General features: G+C 42.5%; 1 protein-coding gene across 1 annotated transcript; it reads left to right on the forward strand.

Moving 5' to 3' along the window:
• Positions 1 to 3,320, forward strand: LOC122156502 (CKLF-like MARVEL transmembrane domain-containing protein 8; the record flags this gene model as incomplete). Its single annotated transcript, XM_042811264.1, has 2 exons — positions 1 to 126; positions 2,763 to 3,320. Coding segments are annotated over 2 exons (210 nt in total), but the record flags the coding sequence as incomplete, so codon positions are not given.
• Between the last annotated feature and the right edge of the window lie 14,315 nt (positions 3,321 to 17,635).

Genomic DNA, 17,635 nt, shown 5'->3' on the forward strand with positions numbered 1-17,635 from the left:
TTTCAACAGGGTCTGTGTTTTAATGGGAGTGCCTTCATTTTGTACCTCATTGCCGCCATTGTAGATGCATCTTCAGTCACCAAAGAACTGGACAGTCACAATTACAACAGTTGGGCAGCTTCTTTGGTGAGTTCATTTTTTGTTTCAGTCACAGTTGTATGCCTAACAAAGTGATACCAAACAATGCCTGTCTGGATGTGAGGGTTGAAATGCACACATTCTGGATTTCAAAAAGCTGCAGATTGCAGTAGGGACTCACACAAAATCTACTAATAACTGTAATTTAGTTTATAGGTTTTGAAGGCAACTAGGAATTCAACCAGGAGATGAGTCACAGCTGCAAAGGCTGTAATGGTTTTAAGATCAGACTGTTTCCCCCTCCCTGCCTCCATTCATTACTAGCTTTCTAGCAGAAGTTACGGCCTCTGCCTCAGAGTGAACAAATTGGGTGAACACAAAGTTACTTCAGTGTGCTCACACAATTTCCAAAGCAGCTTAAACTAACCCAACTGACTTTGCACTGATGTGGTTAAAGTGCATTTAATTTTTGTTGGCTGAGCCATGCACAGAGCACTGTGGGAAGGCCTTGAAATGGTGCCACCATTCCTACAGTGACTTCCAAGCTCACCTTTTGATAATCTTGGGCAACACTTGAAAAATCATGTAACTTCCAACTGTTTTTGACATTACTGACTTTCTACTTAGATTTGGAAGTCCAAAGCATTCAAAGTGGGTAAAAAAAAACATTTTTTTTAAATTTTATAAGGACCAGATTAGGTGAAGGTATTCTCTAGCTAAGTTAAAGGAGCTGCAGAAGAACTTTGCGCATTTTGGTAACAGCAGTCAAATTCAATTGTACTGGAGTAACTCTGAATTACAGCTACTTTGCTGATGGTTAATGCATCTGCAGTTGTCCTTTCTGGACTATTCACAAATTCTGTCTTCTGCCTGAAGCTTATTTTACACAGTGATGAACACAGAGACCTGAACACCTGCTCTGTTTTTATCTCGGGAATGATGTAACTATGTCCCTGTCACTTCAGTGGTGTTCAGGATCTTCACCTCTTGGCAGTTTGTAATTATTGATCTGCTTCTCAGCCAGTGGTTGACAGGAGCTCGCTTGCTGCTCGATAATCTTCCATGCTGACTCATGCTTTATGCAAAATGCACCAATGCTCATGGGATATTTGGAATCTCTTCTAATACCTCCTAATAATGTTCATCTAATGCACTGTCTAAATAAACTATTAAATGTAGTTTAATAGTGCTCTCTGTACACATTAAGTGTTTCATGGACATATGTTCGTGAGAATTTAGCAAATCATCCATCTCCGATATCTTTTCTCTACTGGGAAGATTTTGGATGGAGGTTTTAGTTTCTAAGAAATAACATTCTTTTGGTAAGGAGAATGTTAGAATTTTCTATTGTTACCAGGTTTTATATCATCATCTACAAGTTTTTGTGCCACGGATTGAATTCACATGAGATAAGGCTCACCCAAAATCTTTGGAAGGCTCAGATTTACTGCCTTGTGTATATGCCGAGTAGTGCCTTGCTCTCAGAACTGCAGTGCCTACCTGGGCCACTGAGAGAAGCGAGAAGTGTTACTAGAATCATAAAACATATTTAGGCTGGAAGGGACCTCTGGAGATCATCTGGTCCAACCTCTCCTCCCCCAGCACAGGGTTAGCTTGCACCAGGTTGCTCAGGGCCTTGTCTGTTTGAGTTTTGAACATTTCTGAGGATGGATTTTCCAAAATGCCTCAAGGCCACATTGCCATATTTGATTTTTCTCACAGTGATTTTTTTTTTCTTTGCTAATATCTAATTGAAATTTCCCTTATTGTAACTTGTTTTTGTTCCCTCTTGTCTCTACCACTGCCAAACTCCAAGAAAAGTAGTGTTTGCCCTGTTTGCAATGTCAGCTTTATTTGGTTCAGTTACCAGCACAAAACATTCTGGTCTTATCATAAGCTATTTTGAACAACATGCAGTGATTAGCAGGAACTTAACCACTGGCACTGAATTGGACTTTATCAGTATAACTGAAATAGTTCAAAGCTGTTCTTTTGCTTCTGGCTGCATATGCAGTAAGGAATTCAAACACCACTGATATTCTGTAGTTCCTAAAAATCTTCAAATATAAAATAAATCTAGCCTGCTATAGAAGACTTCTTCTGCAGTCACTTTCTGATAACGTAGTGATATCTTAATGAGGTTGCTGCCACTCTCTGCACTGAGAAATGAATTCATTAATAGAGGACTACTGGAATTACTATCATTTGAGAATATGCCTGGGCCTGAATTCTGAATTTAGGTTTGCTCTAAATGACCTCTCTGGATGCGCAGTGTGCCTCACTGAGGCACAGGTGGCCTTCAGGCAGCTCCTGGAATGCAGCAGCAGCACTGTGGGGGCATTATTTTGAGCTCACAGTGTCACTTGGTCTTTACGAACAACTGAAGTTAAAAGCTGCAAGTATAGGGTTGGTGGGCATCCAGTCTGTAGGATCCCTTCTGAGGCAATATGATGTGGAGATAAGTGTTGAAATAGTCTATATTTTAGCTGCTTCTAGGCCCATATTCCTACAGAAAGTTTATTTAAACGAGGTTGACGGCGATGGCAACCCAAGTACAAGAAGACCAGAGACCACCATTTTAGCAATTCCGCTGCTTTCATCCAAATACCATCATTAATTTTTCAAATGAATGAGAACACTCTCAAATATTTTTCTGACATATATTTTTACTCTTCTCTCCACAGTTCTTTGCCTTTGTGGTTGCCTCCTGCTATGCTGGAAATACATATTTTAGCTTTATATCGTGGCGATCAAGAACTTTGCAGTAAAAACTGTGTTAAAATGAATTCTGTAGAATAAAATGTCTTGAGGATTATACTCTTCTTGATGGAAGATTGGAACAAGGATTAGATCTTCTGGAACACTTCTGTTGTAATTGAAGAAATATATTTAAACTTAGATTAAAATGAATATTTATAATATGATATCATATTTAGTGACATCTAACACTGACTTTGTACTGTATAATAAAATTTCATACTGCTTCTTTTAAAATTAACATGGTATTTTTCTAGACATTGTATAGATGTTATAACTAAACCTTTAATAAACTTCACTCAGATTATGTGCCAGTTTTGTAAATTTAACTTTTTAAATGTCACCTTTGTGCTTTTGATAATGAATGCTACAAATCAAAAGTAAGATTGATATTATATGTATACAAAGTGACCTTGTGAAAAAAAAAATACCAAAAAGCTTTAAAGAGAAATAAATAATTGACCCAGCTTTGAATGTTTTGTAAACAGGGAGCAGGGGTTTGCTTATTTTGTCTGTTTTTCATAGGCAGATATGTGCTATTAAGAATTGTGATGGTTGTGTCAGTTTACATATTCCAGTAGCCTATTTTAATCGTGAGTTTGGTTTTGAAACCTATTAACAACATAGACTTACAGCTTGCTGAAGAAGTTGTATGTATGAAGCACATTATCTTAACAGGTTTCTCAAATCTAGCAGATTTGATTGACAATTCTAGACAACAGACCTTTAATGCTCAGTGTTTAACTTACAGAGAATATAATAAAATATGTACTAAAGGTAATAATTCTTGCTTCTCTGAGGACTGAGGCTAGTTCGTTAGTTTGCAATACTGAAAATGTAGGCCTCAAAATGCTATCAAATGACATGAAGATTAAATCCATAGAAGAAATGTCAAGACCCTAGCAGTAGAAACAAAGGATTTTCTCACTCATTCCCTTTTTACCAGCCTCTTTTGTGAGTTGTTAGTTTAACAAATCAAGTTTTTAATTTGACTCATATTTAAATATCTTTGAGTTATGCAGAAGTATGATGGAAGGTTATGACTTCCAAGACAAATACCTTTGCAAATGACTTTCAAATACAAATTACCTAAGGAATCTCTTCCAGGAATTATGTAAAGAGCAAGACTGTGATTATTTTGTGATTATTTAAAGTTTTCTGCTAGTAAAAAAGACTGGTGGTAAATCCCTTATTCTTGCACTAAGGGGATTTGGGCTTTTCCAGTCTTCAAAAACTTTGTTGCACTATATATTTGGTAGTAGAGAAATCTCACTGTTAAAAATCTTCTTTGTTTTTCCCTGTGAATAAATGGGGTGTGCTTCCTTATGTGCACACCCTGCAGCTAGGAAGATTTATCAGCAGCCAGCTAATTCTGTTCTCAATCTCCTGGTTTTGTTCTTGATTACCTGTCACAGTCACAGGATTTCAATACAAGGGAAGCCAAGATATTATTTAAATACCTATATTTGTCTGCAAATTGCATCTGGCCTGCATAACAAAGGTCAAGCTGTCTCCTGCTTACTAATATCATCCAGTTCTGAGAATGAAGAAGGGCTACCAACTATGCATTTTATCTACACACACAAAATGTGTCATTAAAGTTCCATATGCTCTTTTCCATTGCTGGAAAAAAATCAAAGGCAGAAAAATGATACAAATGTCAACTGAGTAAATGTGACAAGGAACAGCCAAAATTAAAATCTCATGAGTGATTTTCCATCTGTGAAAATGCTTGAGAAGTAAGACAAAATCTTTCTTGAATGATATTTGATGTACATATCTAAGTTCAAAGAACATGGCTGTGTTTGCATAACTGTTTCATGATAACTAACTGTGATGGGCTGGTCTAACATCATAGCCCAAACAACACTTGTGGATAGAGATACAAAGACAGAGATGAGCTTAGAGAGAGTAATACATTTTATCCATTATACCTAAAACTATTGTGTAAATTGTGTGTTAGAAAACAGCCACTACATGTTAGAGTAAAGCCAAGAATGAAAGACAAAAAAATACAGTTGTAGGTTAGGGAATTATTTTGGCAAAATACGTCCTCTCTGAATCTTCAGCCCTAATTCTCAAGGGAAGTTGTGCAGAATGTCTCCCAAGGACAAGTCTGGGAATTAAATTTGTAATTCTGCTGGATTTTTAGAAGTACTAGGTGGGAATTTGTTTTATCTTTGGCTTTCTTTGTTTCACAAATCATAACTTAATCCGCTTTGTTCTTAAGAAGGATAGCCATCTTACTTTGTATGCTATTTCTCATCTCTTCTGCAGCTACCAACTGTTTTTCAAGCAATCTGAATATCTAGTTAAAGTTGGAGGGATCAGTAAAGGCTGAGAATTACTTCTGAAGGTTGCTGCTTCTATTTCAGGCCTAATGAAAGGTAAAAGCTTCCAAAAGGTTATCTGATTGTTCCAGTTGCATTAGTCTTAAATACTGACTTGCCAACTATGATCCATGTTTTCGTATGTTCTAATATTGACAAAGAAGATAACGTAGCAGTAGTTTATCATAAAGCAGTATTTGGAAGATTTTTGGCTGTAGACATTTCTTTGTGTTCATAAGATAGGAAGAAGCTTTTTTTGAAAGTACATCTGGGAACCAATGAAATCATTAGCAAAATTCTTAACACACAGATATTGAGAAGAATTGAGGAAAAAAAAAAACATCAGAGAACTTGCAAAATAAAATTATTTGTCATTGTAAATAATGTGTTCCAAACGGTATCTCTAAAAGATCTGAGGCACTCACATAGACATGTGAGGTGCTAGAGAGCAAGGATATTTGCTGTTAACTTTTGGCCGTCAAATTTCATTAATTAAAGAGTTGTTGGTGTGTCATCATCATCGTACATTTACCATGTATTTCACATCGTATCATTTACCATGATACAAGTAAACAGCAGAAGAATTATAATCAAAACTTGAAATTCAGAAGTGTTTTAGACTTGGGTTTGTGCCAGTGGTTTACAGAAGATGGCTGTGTTCTTGAGTGGAAAATACAACTATTCTACGTGCATTAATGTAAAAGCATTTCTATTGCACTGGGTAGAAATGAGAAATTCATGAGAAATTAAGAAGTACAGCAGCTGAGTCAGCGGGAAAGAAAACCATATTTCTTAATGGGAAGTACAGAGATAACTAGGACCTTCCTTCATAAGGCTTACAAGAAAACCAGCTTTAAAATCTCAGTGGCTAGCATTTTACTTCTGTGTGATTTGGCAGTGTTGTACATTTGATATCTAATAATAGGGGTTAAAATTTGATGGGAGAGGTACTGCCTTTTATTGCAGATAGTAGGTTTCCTCACTGAAAACAAAGTGCACTGCTTGGTCTTTTGCTAGGTGGACTGTTGGACTAGATGTTGTTAGGGATCTTTTCCAACCATAACAATTCTATCTGTAAGGTCAACCCATCAGAAGCTTCAGGAAAGAAGGGGACAGGGTCTGTGGTAATAGAACAAGGGGAAGTGGCTTTAAGCTCAAAGAGGGGAGACTTAGGTTAGATGTAAGGAAAACATCTTTTTCGGTGAGGGTGGTGAGGCACTGGAATGGGTTGCCCAGTGACGTGGTGGATGAACCATTCCTGGGGACTTTGAAGGCCAGGCTGGATCCTGCCCCCGGCACCCTGATCTAGCTGTGGTGTCCCTGTTCAGGCAGGGGAGCTGGACTAGGTGATCTCTGAAGGCCCATTCCAACTCCAAGGACTTACGATTCTATGGTTGCTTACACTCACCTACCCCAGCTCACTCACGTCAATTCCTTATGCTGGGCATCATCTGATCTCACCTGTCTACACTTTTACAGCAGCCTTCGTTGTTGAGGGCGATATTTAATATTAAATATGAATGAAACGTGTTCTAACTGCAGAACAAAACATGAGAGGATGATGTTTCTATAGGAGCAACAGATACTAAGCTCAGGGGCCGTTTTTACCCTCCTGTCAGAAAGCACAACCGCTTATTTTTAACCTTGAGGAAACGTAGAGCTTCCTTTGCCGAACTGTATCTCTGCGTGACTGAATTCCAGCGGCGGAGCCGAGCCGTTCCGGCACCGCTACAACCCCTCTGCTGCCGCCCACTGCAGACAACCTTTTGCCTTTGGGCCGCGGCGGATCGGAAGACGCGCTCTCCTATCCGTGCAAACACGCGCTGCGCGAGGCGACGCCGCGAGCCGCCCCCCAGCTCCGAGCCGTCTCGGCCGCAGAACACTGCCGACAAACTTCTGCCTCCGCTTTCCCGCCACCCCGGGCCCCGCCCCGCCCGCTGCCCCGGGGCACCGCCCGGCCGGCGGGGAAGTACGCCGCTTCGCTCCGCCCGGCCCCTCCGCAACCGCTGGCCGCCGCCCGTCCTCCTTGCCTTCCCCTCCCTCTTTCCCCGCCCCGCCCAGTCCCGTCCCGTACCCCTTCTCACGGTCCGGGCCGCGGCAGAGCAGCGGAGCGGCAGGACGGAGCCATGTCTCACGGGGCGCGAGTGATCCGCACCGGGGTGAGCAGCGCGGGGCCCGCGGCGCCACCGTCGGCCGCCGCCTCCTCGTCGTCGGGCTCGGACGCGGAGCTGCTGGACGGCGCCTATTTCCGCTCGTGTGCCGGCATGCTGAAGGTGGCCCAGATGGTACGAAGCCGGTCAGGGGCGGGTGGCCTCGGGACCCTCGGCCCGTCCCGGGGCGCCTCCGGGGCGGCGGGTAACGGCGGTTTTTGCTCTGGAGCTCTCGCAGCTGGCGGGAGGAGGAGGGAGCCGGGTTTCTCTCAGGACGCCGAGTGCGAACTCCCGTCAGAAGCAGCCTCCGCTTTTCGTTCGCTGGTGGAGACAGACGTGTGTCAGCCTGGGGGAACGCTGCTTGTGTGCAGTGCCGCGCTGCGCTGCTGGGACATCGAAGCCAGTGGGGATGTTGAGCGGTGACAACTCTTTGTTGTTAATCGTAATTTTGGCACAGCAGCGTGAAGGCATCGGGTGCTGCACGTCAGCGGTCCGTTAGCTGTGGTGGGAGAGTTTTGGGAGAGGAGGCCAAGGGCCGCCTGCGAGGCCGGGGTCGGGGTGAACTCCTGGGCCAGGAGTGGTGAGGTATCACCTGCAGCAGGAACGGGGGAAACGCTGAGCGTTTGTACTGCAGTTGTCCCTCACTGTGAGTTCAGCTCTGTAGGAGAGCCAGCAGCTGTCTGCTGTGTTCTCTTCTCTTGGGTTGTTCCCAATCCATCGTGAGGATCTGGAGCATCTTTCCAGGAGATAAAAACGATGCTCTTTTGAATGCACGTCTCCATTGCCAGTGACCCTGTGGAAATGTAGCTTTGTGCTTTGCTGACTAACTAGAAGCCTGCTTATCTTTTTGTCTTCGCCACTGTAGAAAGCACAATACCATTTATGGACTAGAAGGACATGGTCTTCTCTGCTGTCCATCCTGATGTGTCTTCACTACACTTCCTACTTGTTACTCTCACAAGCGCGTGTATTTGTGCTGAAGTTTCAATTTTGGTGTGCATGGAAAGTGTGGAGTGTGTGCTTGACATACTTTACATTCTTTAATGTAACGTATGTAAATGTATTTTAATGTATGTAAGTGTATGTAATAGTGTAATATTTAACATATTTTATATGAAATAATATTTTCTGAATGCTGATCAATATCATTAGAATTTCACCTAGTGGTTTTCTGTGCTGATTTGACAAGCTCCCATGAGCCCTCTCCCAACTTTACCCTTTTACATTTTTCTGCATTCCAGCTTGCTTATAAATAACATCAGTAGAAATTACTTCAGCTATCCAAGGAACTTTGGGCAGGTTAAACTTTTCTGATGCGTTATCTTGGTAATGTATTCTTCTCGAACAGTTTTCGAAGAAAACAAAATGCTTGTGCTGCAGTATGTAGAAATGACCAAGACAAGCTAGTTTTAGGTCAACTCCTCAACATTTATCTAAAATTCATCTTTTCTCAGAGATTATTTTCATTATATCTATGAATCTGCTTTTATTAGCATGCAGTTCTTCTGGTGTTGGCAATATCTGTGTTTGATCAGAATTCTCTGTGATGAAACTGTAAACACTGCTGGATTAATGTTAGTGGGGATGGTGGGACTGCAGGCTTCTAATGAAGGAGAGCCATTATTCAGACAGAGGACAAAGGTAAGTTGTTTTCAGACAGACATACAACGTGCTTCATAGAGTATACCTAGAGGCTTCTGAATGGTTCTGGTTATGAAGAAGGAGCACTCCTTTCTCCTTCTTCCTCAATCCCCTTTGCCAAGAAGTAAATGTTACGAGAGAGAACAAGAAGCAAACATTTTTATTTCTTCATTTATAGTAATGCTAAGGGCTGTTTGCAAGCCCCAAAATTAGCATAAATAATTTGATTGTATGCATGAAATTATTCTAATAGATGGCATCAGTGTGCCAGGATAATTGTACCAAGGAAACAGAAGATAACGTCACAGGTTTTCTTCTGTGAGAAGGATCTTAACACAAGCTTTAAAATTCAGCAGTCTCATGCAAGATGAGGAGCTTGTCCAGGAATCTGATCATTACTGACTCCATGTTACCAATTCATTCCCTTTTAATTCTTCTGGGTGATTTGAAAGCTTGTGTTGGCTGTAGCATCTAGTATAGATTGAAATTAGGAATTAAAAAGCATGTTTCGTGCCTGTGAGCCTACATACGTTCCTTTATTTTGCATAATTACAGCTCTGAGAAGGTAATGCGTTTTCTGCATTGAGTTCCTCACTTTCAAATATGCGAGGAATGCTCTATATAGGTATTTTGAAAATACAGTGGAGGAGAAAAATAGTTTATTACTTGTGCACTTTACATAGTAATAATGCAGTTTCACAGCTGTTTTTCATGTATGACCATCACTAATGTTAATAGGGACTCCATTTTCAAAATCCAGTCTGAATTGATGTGCTTTTAACAAGAAGTTACGACATATCTTCAGCTTCTGCCTTCAACTGGTCTCGTTTGAATATTGCTCTTCCTTGTGTTCCTTCTTTCACTCTTTTTTGTGCTTGCACTTTTGCCAGTACCTTTTGTACTCCGGGTGTTACATGCAGGATTGTGCCGTGGTTCAGGCTGTGGGAGATTCAGGTTGGACGTTAGGAAATACTACTTCTCTGCAAGGGTGGTCAGGCACGAGAATGGGCTGCCCAGGGAGGTGGTGGAGTAACTGAGCCTGGAGGTGTTCAAGCAACGTTTGGACGTTGTGTTGAGGGATATGGTTAAGTGAGAACTGTTGGTGACGGGTGGATGGTTGGACTGGATGATCTTGTAGGCCTTTTCCAACCTTGGTGATTCTGTGATTCTAGAGCAAGTGCAAGGGTGTGTGTCTCTGTGTGCACAGTCCACGTGACTACAAGGGCTACGTTTGACATGAAGCCAGCTTGGCGAAATTGCTACATATGGCACTTTTCAGTACACCCTACTGACAGTGCTTTGAAGCATGTTTGATCTGTGTTCGTGCTACTGCTGGCTTATTTTATTGCAGGACTTTCTGGGTACTCAGAAAGAACCGGATAGTTTTCAAAAGGTATCAGGAAACCTTTTGAGGTCTCCTGTGCCCTTGGAGACTGTTTGGAGCTGTTGTATGCAAGAAGAGACATCACAGCACTGTGCTTCTGTAGGTATCTGACTTCTCCAACCGTTCCAGGATTGTTCCTTGCTTCTGGATCCTGAGAGGAATGGAGGTGGCCTGTGGCCTCTCTGCCCCTACTTCAAGATGGGCCAAGGTAACTGTGACCAGAGTCCAGACTGAGGGAGGATGTCCCCACAATAAGGCCATTGCTACTGAGCAGACAGCGGTTCTGGCACAGCAAGCACAGCCGTAGTATAGAGTGTTTTAACCTGAGGACCATCTTATTCAATCTGAATCAGGAAAGAGCAGTTTCACCAGGCACGAGAGGAGGAAATCTTCTCAAAGCTGGGAAAAATAGAATAAACCCAATGGAAGTTGACTTAACAGCATCGTTTTTAACTCGTTAAAGTTGCTAAGGCGATAGTTACAGCTCTTCTGCTGAGTAAATATTTCATTTCCCAAGTGTCGACAAAAGCAGTTGCATTCTTGATATCTGAACAGCCCACCAGGCAGCCTCTGAGCAGCACTGAAGTTTGCTGAAATTCTTTGGATTATTATATACAACTATACAGTTGAATAATGGTGTTCAAGGGAATATTAATACATCTCATGCAGAAAGCCAAAAAAACCTTGGTAGCTAGATTGTTAGAGCCAAGATCAACTTCTAAATGTGTGGGATGGTATCAGCCAAACTTCCTGGGGAGCTGCATTTGGAAGATGTTAAAATATGAGAAGAAAGCAAGACCTGTTGGTGGAAGATAAACTCCTAGTCAAAACCATTGATTTAGAAAAAGGAAATGCACAAAAGCAAATGCTGTTGGAGTAGCTCTCCAATCGCTCCAGTCTTTTAACTTGAGCCCCAAACTTCTTTTGTCTATGGAATCGATTGAAGTAAATGATCTAGTTCTTTGCAGCAGTGTGTTACTGATGTATGACTTTGCTTGTATGGTAATAAGACTGTTTAGTTAGGAGATATGTGCAGAGATGCTGAAATTGTAAACTTTTATCCTACCTAGACTGTGCTTTCAAATTTCTCCAGCAATTATTCTGTCCGTAGTTCTTCCAAAGGAAAACAGTGGTCAGAAGTAACAAGCTTGGCTGAAAGTTGCCAGATGCTGACCTGCCACGCTTACACTCAAACAGGTCTGTGTTCTGCTTGTCTCTTCGTCCCAGCTGATAAGAGAAGACAGGAAAAATGCTGCTGTTCTAGCTAACAGTGATGTCCTGATGTATTATACAAAAAGTCTTATTGGAGGCATTTGATGAAGTAGTGGATAAAGTAATAGAGGAGGAAATGTGTGAGTGTCCTCAGCCTGCAACTGTGTGACAAATGACTGGCTAAAGAATAAGGAATTGAATTTATTTTTTAATTTTAGCAGCGAAGTTGTTATTCTCAGGCCGAGGTCAGACACGTGTATTGTAGGTGCCCATTGCTGTTCGGCTAGATGTTGCAGTGAAGGGACCTCGCTTGGCATGCTGGCCATAGAGATAGAGGTTTGTCTGTGTCGTGGGTGGCTCAAAAGTGAACAAGAGCAATTGAGTGAGGAATGCCCAAACCTTGTAATTAAAACCCATAGGTCTGGGAAGTCCTGTTATTTACACTCTGAGATCACCACAACAGGCTGGCTTGGCCAGGCGTACTTTTTCCATTCCTCTGCTCAGGGTGGCCATACAATTTCTGCCCAGGTATTTGCATATGAGCTGGGAGCAGACAGCATGTTCCCTGGGTGCTAAGTAATGCTTGGTGGTAGGCTGACATGGTTTTATTTGATGGGTCAAAACTTCAGAGGCAACGGCAGTGGAAGGAATTTTCTCTGTGCTGCCTGCCATTCTCAGCTGCAGTGATGCAGCTGTTTACAAGATTGTGCAATATGCCAAATGAGGGAACTGATGTAGCTTTACTTCAACTCTCCTTCACTTTTCTTCTTCCATAAGAGATTTGAGGGAATGGTGCAGCCACAGAGACTATTGTCAGGAGCAGCCAGAGTCTGGGATAGAATGGCAGGAGCTGCAGAAGGGCGAATTGGTTCCACATGCTTCAAGCCACAAGCTAAGATTTCAGTCCTTTTCTGTTATTTGTTGTTGTTGTTAGGGAAAGGTTTAATTACTTGGGTTACTCTCTGTCTAATTGTTCAATTTCTATGTTTTTCAGCAGAAAAAAAAAAAGAAAATAGTGAATTATTCAACTGCTCTGGAAGGTTCAAAAGTCGAGCCCAGAATATTGCTGTTTTTAAATAGTAGGAAATCTCTGTTCCAAATATATCAGTGAATGCATTATTTCTTTCCAGAAGAGGCTACCTGCAAGCACGAAATTGGAGCTATTGTGCCTTGCTCACTTGGCCAATCCATTAGGATTTGTTGTAATACATTCATGGCATGTAGTGCTCTTTGTGTAGCTGTGACTGAATAAGGTCTAGTAAGTACATTTTCTGAAATCAGAAAAAAACAGGAAGTGAAGCCTAGAAATTTACCACATCTCCTGAGATGTGTTTAGCATGCTTGAAAGAGCAGAGTGAAGTCTTGGCAGTGGTTTTCTGGCGCATGTGTTTCACAGGAAGTTAGATTTGCAGTAACGTTTTGAAATCTCTGTCAGGTGTGCATGGTGTCTGTGGGTTGTCAGATGTGAAAAGCATGGATTCTTATTGCTCTGTGACCTTCCTAAGAAGTGCTAATGTGCCATATCCCCTCTCCTTTCCCTTTGGAGACAGTGTCCCTTTGAATATCTGCTTCTCCTACTGCAGAAAAATGAAAACCAGCGGTTCAGTTCAGTGCAAGTGTGGTCTTTAAATAACTCAGAGCCTAAAAATGTTGAAAATTCCCTTGTTGAGCAGATCCTGCACCTGCAGCCCTAGAACAATCCATGTGTCTCATCATGATCACGGGAGCCGTGGACATACCTCAGTGTGCCTGACCACGATGGCGTTAGGTAACAGCTCTACATTGCCTGCACGAAGCAGTATCGGCCCCACAAGCCAGACAGCGTTTGGCTGCTATGAGTGAGTGTTTCCTCCGCTCCCCTCCCTTGGGTGTACTTGTAGGGCATTCTCTCAGTCCTGTGGCTGAGCCTGTCCTTTGCACTGCTGTCACATCACGTGCACTGCGGGCTTGTCCTCCTCTTTTGTGGTGAGATGTAAAGTATACAGCAGCCAGAAATTGCTGCTCTCTCTGTGCAGAGATCAAACTTGAAAATTGCTGTGATTTTCTTCCACACACCTGCGTGCTTCATCTGTTCTGCGTAACTCAGATTCCAAAGGAATCATTACAGCTGAAATAATTTTCTACGCTGCAATGCTGGGAATTTGATGAATACAATGGCAAGTACAGGAGTGTCTGACTGGCCCAAGCCATGTGGCTGCAGCTTTCAAAGCTACAGCAAATTGATTTGCTGTTCTTGTACTTAGGGCTTCTTCTGCTCATAGCTTGACACAAGGAAAATGGAGTGTGACAATGACAAGATTGAGAAGCTGCTTCAAGAGGAATTTTCTTGGGATGTTGTTTAGTTTTATTGCAATACCATTTCTGAGTTCACGAAACAAACACTGACAGCTGGAAAGGAAAGAGACCTGAGATCATCAGTAGCAACTGCAGAATTGCAGAAAGGCTTTGGATACTGTCCTGTAAGTCTGTAATCACGTTCACCCGAAACTGGGAAGGCCACTTGAAGAGGTCTCTCATCTACAAGGGAAAAACCCAGTCCCAGCTGCTCTTTGTCACCTGCTGGCTAATTGAGCCTTTTGTAGATAGCTTGAGCGTGGCTTCCTAGTAGCAAGGGCAGTGCCACCCCTGGGTGTTTGTGTGAGCTGCTGGGCAGTGGTGCCGTTGGGAAATCTCAGCTATTATCTCATCACCCTTCACTTCTTGTGCCTTGCCAAGCACAAAGTGTGTGCGCTTAGGCCCTGTCTAATCCATCAACTGGGTTGTGATAATGCTGGTTGATGTGGAAATAGTCACAATGTTAGTATTTTGGGGAACACTCACCTGTATTTTTCCTGATTAAAAAAAAATATGATGTGCCAGCACAGCTAACAACATAGACTTCAGTGATGCTAACAGTATCCTCTTGTTTGAGGAGACCTTGCTTAAGGCTCTGCCGTGGCTCGCACAGCCTTTGCTGAAGATGACAGATACAGGCTTTTTAACAGCTCTCAGTGCGATTGCCAGATGTCAGTGTGGTATTCTCTGGGGCTGGGAAAAGAGATGGCAGGTGCTAACTGAAGATTCGAGTCAGCCAAGCAATAAATGCCTCAGACAATGAGAATGAGTTGCGTTGTGAGCAGCATCCATAAGGAGAGGGATGAACAAATTGCTTGCTGAGGGTTACAGGCATGGACACCAAGGGCAGTTCCTGAGCAGTTTGCAAGGTGCTCCTTATCTCAGTAGCAGCTTTAATGAAGATGAGACTCCATATGCATTTCATTTTTTGTGCACCTGGTTTGATAGATTAGCAGGGAGTTGTTTGCCACGAGGTGCTGGTTTTGTGTTGTATGTTCCCATTTGAGCTTAAAGTAGTTGTGCCCTGCTAGACGTGTATTGGATATTCAGATCAAGTAGGAAGCTTTGCAGCTGTGGTTGTGCAGAGTTTGTGGGGGTGTTTGTTAGCCATGAGCACCACGTACACTGGGCTTCATGCAGACAGACAGTCCGAGCCAGGCTTGGCTGGCCAGCCACCGTGGGCTCCTCTGTAGGTGGTACTGCCATGTGTGATTGCTGCATGCGTTTTCAGACAGCCATGACCTTTACGTACAAGAGCTCTTTAGCTCACAAGTATGGATTAAACTCTTCCTACATTGTGTCTTACTTATAATATGGGGCTTCGTTAGCTGTCTAAAGGGCAAACAGTACAACTCAGTGTACACTGAGAATGGTTCAGAATGGTGGTTTCAGAGGTACCTCACTCCTCCTCCAAGTATTTCTTCTTGGCAAGCTGAGAGGAAGTAATACAGGTGAGCTGGGAGAGACTGCTGGAGTGGGTGGCTGTTCTGCTGGGGCTGTTGCATGCACAAGGAGTAACGTTCATGAAGTGTACGGGTCTTCTGGCCTTGCCCAGGACAGCATCTCTAGGATTTGTGGGTGCCTAAAAAGGCATAAGGCTTCTTTGAGAGCTAGAAGGAAAGTAGTTACCTTTTCCAGAGTTAAAATTCTGCTAGAACGTTTGCTGCATTTAGAATTCTGGCCATATCCTATGCAGAGATGTTGAAAGTTAGCTGTGCTATTAATAATCTTTTGCAATGAGTTTTATATGTTTTGGGAATTGTTTGTGACTTGAATATGGCACTTGTGTGCTTTTACTCAATTATGACTTCACATATTGCTGCAGTAATATGAGTTTTGCACAAATGTTTTTACATAGATTGCAAAAACTTGCTGGTAATGATTTTACCGTTGGAGCGTTTTAAACTGAATTTGATTTATAAAACAAAGCAGAACCTAAATCTTTAAGTATTGGTTTAGAGAGAAAAGAAATAAAGTTATGAGCCTCTTGTTAACAATCTTGCTTTGCTCTTTTAAATTAATTCACTGCTAGATGAGACTGTAGCATGTTCTTTGCCATATAACGGTGAAGTTCTCAGCTTTCAGCTAATGAAGTGCAGTCCAGCGTGGTGTCTTTCAGTGCAGCATGGTGTGGTGGTGCAGGCAGCTTTGGGGTGTGAGGCAGGGAGCTGGCTGAGGTGACAGAGGTGGGACTGATGTGTTGCTTGCACTGTGCTGTGCAGTAGGCGTGACTTTGCTGGTCGTTACAGATAATTGCTTTTTTAGTAATGGTGGCTACCATCCTGCAACAGGGGCTCTTTAATGCTGTCATTCGCATGCTGGTTCTGTGATTACCTTGCATCCTTTGCTATCGCCGGGGCCTGTGCCAGAACAGATAAATAACTTATTAATAAGTGAAGAATACAGCTTCCTTGTACTGAGGCTTGTCCTCTTATCTGAGTCTTAGAGGGTCAAATAAGATTATTTTGTCTTCTTCTCACCCTCCCACCATTCCTATCTTCAATAAATAGCTGAGGATGGCAGTGCACAAGAGAAGTCACTTATCAGAGACCAGGCGGCCTCCTTATTTTAGCAAACCAGCCAGACAAGAGGAAATCTGCCCAGACACAGGGGCTGAGAGACTGTTGTGCAACCAAAGACTGACTGCTTCACAGATCCATGCACTTGAAGATTGCTGATTTCATCTGTGATTAGGGAGGTATTAGCTGGACTGGGTTCTTTATCATGTTTTCCTTTTCTGAATCTTTCTAGTGTGTGCTTGGCTGTTAGACCTCCCTTTTCCTTTGGAAGAAGAAGATTTTGGTTACGGCATCAGTCAGCTTTGTTGCTTAAATTAGCTGAACTGGTGTTGCATGAATTATGCTTGTGACCTTGACCTGAGCTTTGTCTATCTTACAGCTTTGTGAGTAACAGTGATAGTAACAGTTCAAAAAACCGTTTGATTCTCTCCAGAAGTATGTAATTAATAATATACATATTGCTTCACCGTGTTGTGGTGTCACATCCATAAATACACAAAATGTGGTAGTACTGCTGCAGTCAGTGACAGCTCTTCTCTGTGCAGGACACCTAAACAGGACATGGCTGTCTTCATTGGCATGCTTAGGATGGAAAATTCCACATTCTATTTTGACCAGTGTCACAAGCTAAAAGCTTTGACTTTTTTCATTCAAATAAAAGAAGCATTTAGCTCTTATTATATTGCTTTCTTTAAAAAGACTAATAAAACTTGGTGTGAGTCACCACTGTCCCTTACTCCAAAACTGAAGACAGACAGCTTCTGTTCAGTTGTTTGCACAGAACTTGGGTAAGTTCTAAGAGAGGAGGAATTAGATGAAGGAGGAGGGAGATTGAAGTGGTACAGAGGTTCATCAGTTCTTCACCAAGTGCAGTGGAGAAGTCTCCTTTCACTGCTGTTTACAGCGTTCAAGGGAAGAAGAAAAAAAAAAAAAAAGGCTATATCCGTCTTCTAGAGAATCAAATTCCTTTCCAAAGAAGGATGGAAAATAAAAGCTTTTTTGGTATTTCACACGTTATCAGCTACGAGCTGGGGGCTGGTAAACCAGAGCTGCTGCCTACAGTATTGGTGCAGATGTAGTGGCATGCTGAGTCCTGTCCCCTGCCCTTTTTGCCCTGAATGGTGCTCTGAGACAACGTCTCGTTTCCCTGTGCACTTGCTTAGTAAGTGGCACTTTGGTAGTGGGCTTCTGAGGCTTCTAGTTTCGTGAGCACCTTGGCTGGCACTGCCC

This window comes from Centrocercus urophasianus, unplaced genomic scaffold (assembly GCF_019232065.1).
Source record: "Centrocercus urophasianus isolate 14NV4802_14NV808 unplaced genomic scaffold, USGS_Curo_1.0 seq_1244, whole genome shotgun sequence".
Lineage (NCBI taxonomy): Eukaryota > Metazoa > Chordata > Aves > Galliformes > Phasianidae > Centrocercus > Centrocercus urophasianus.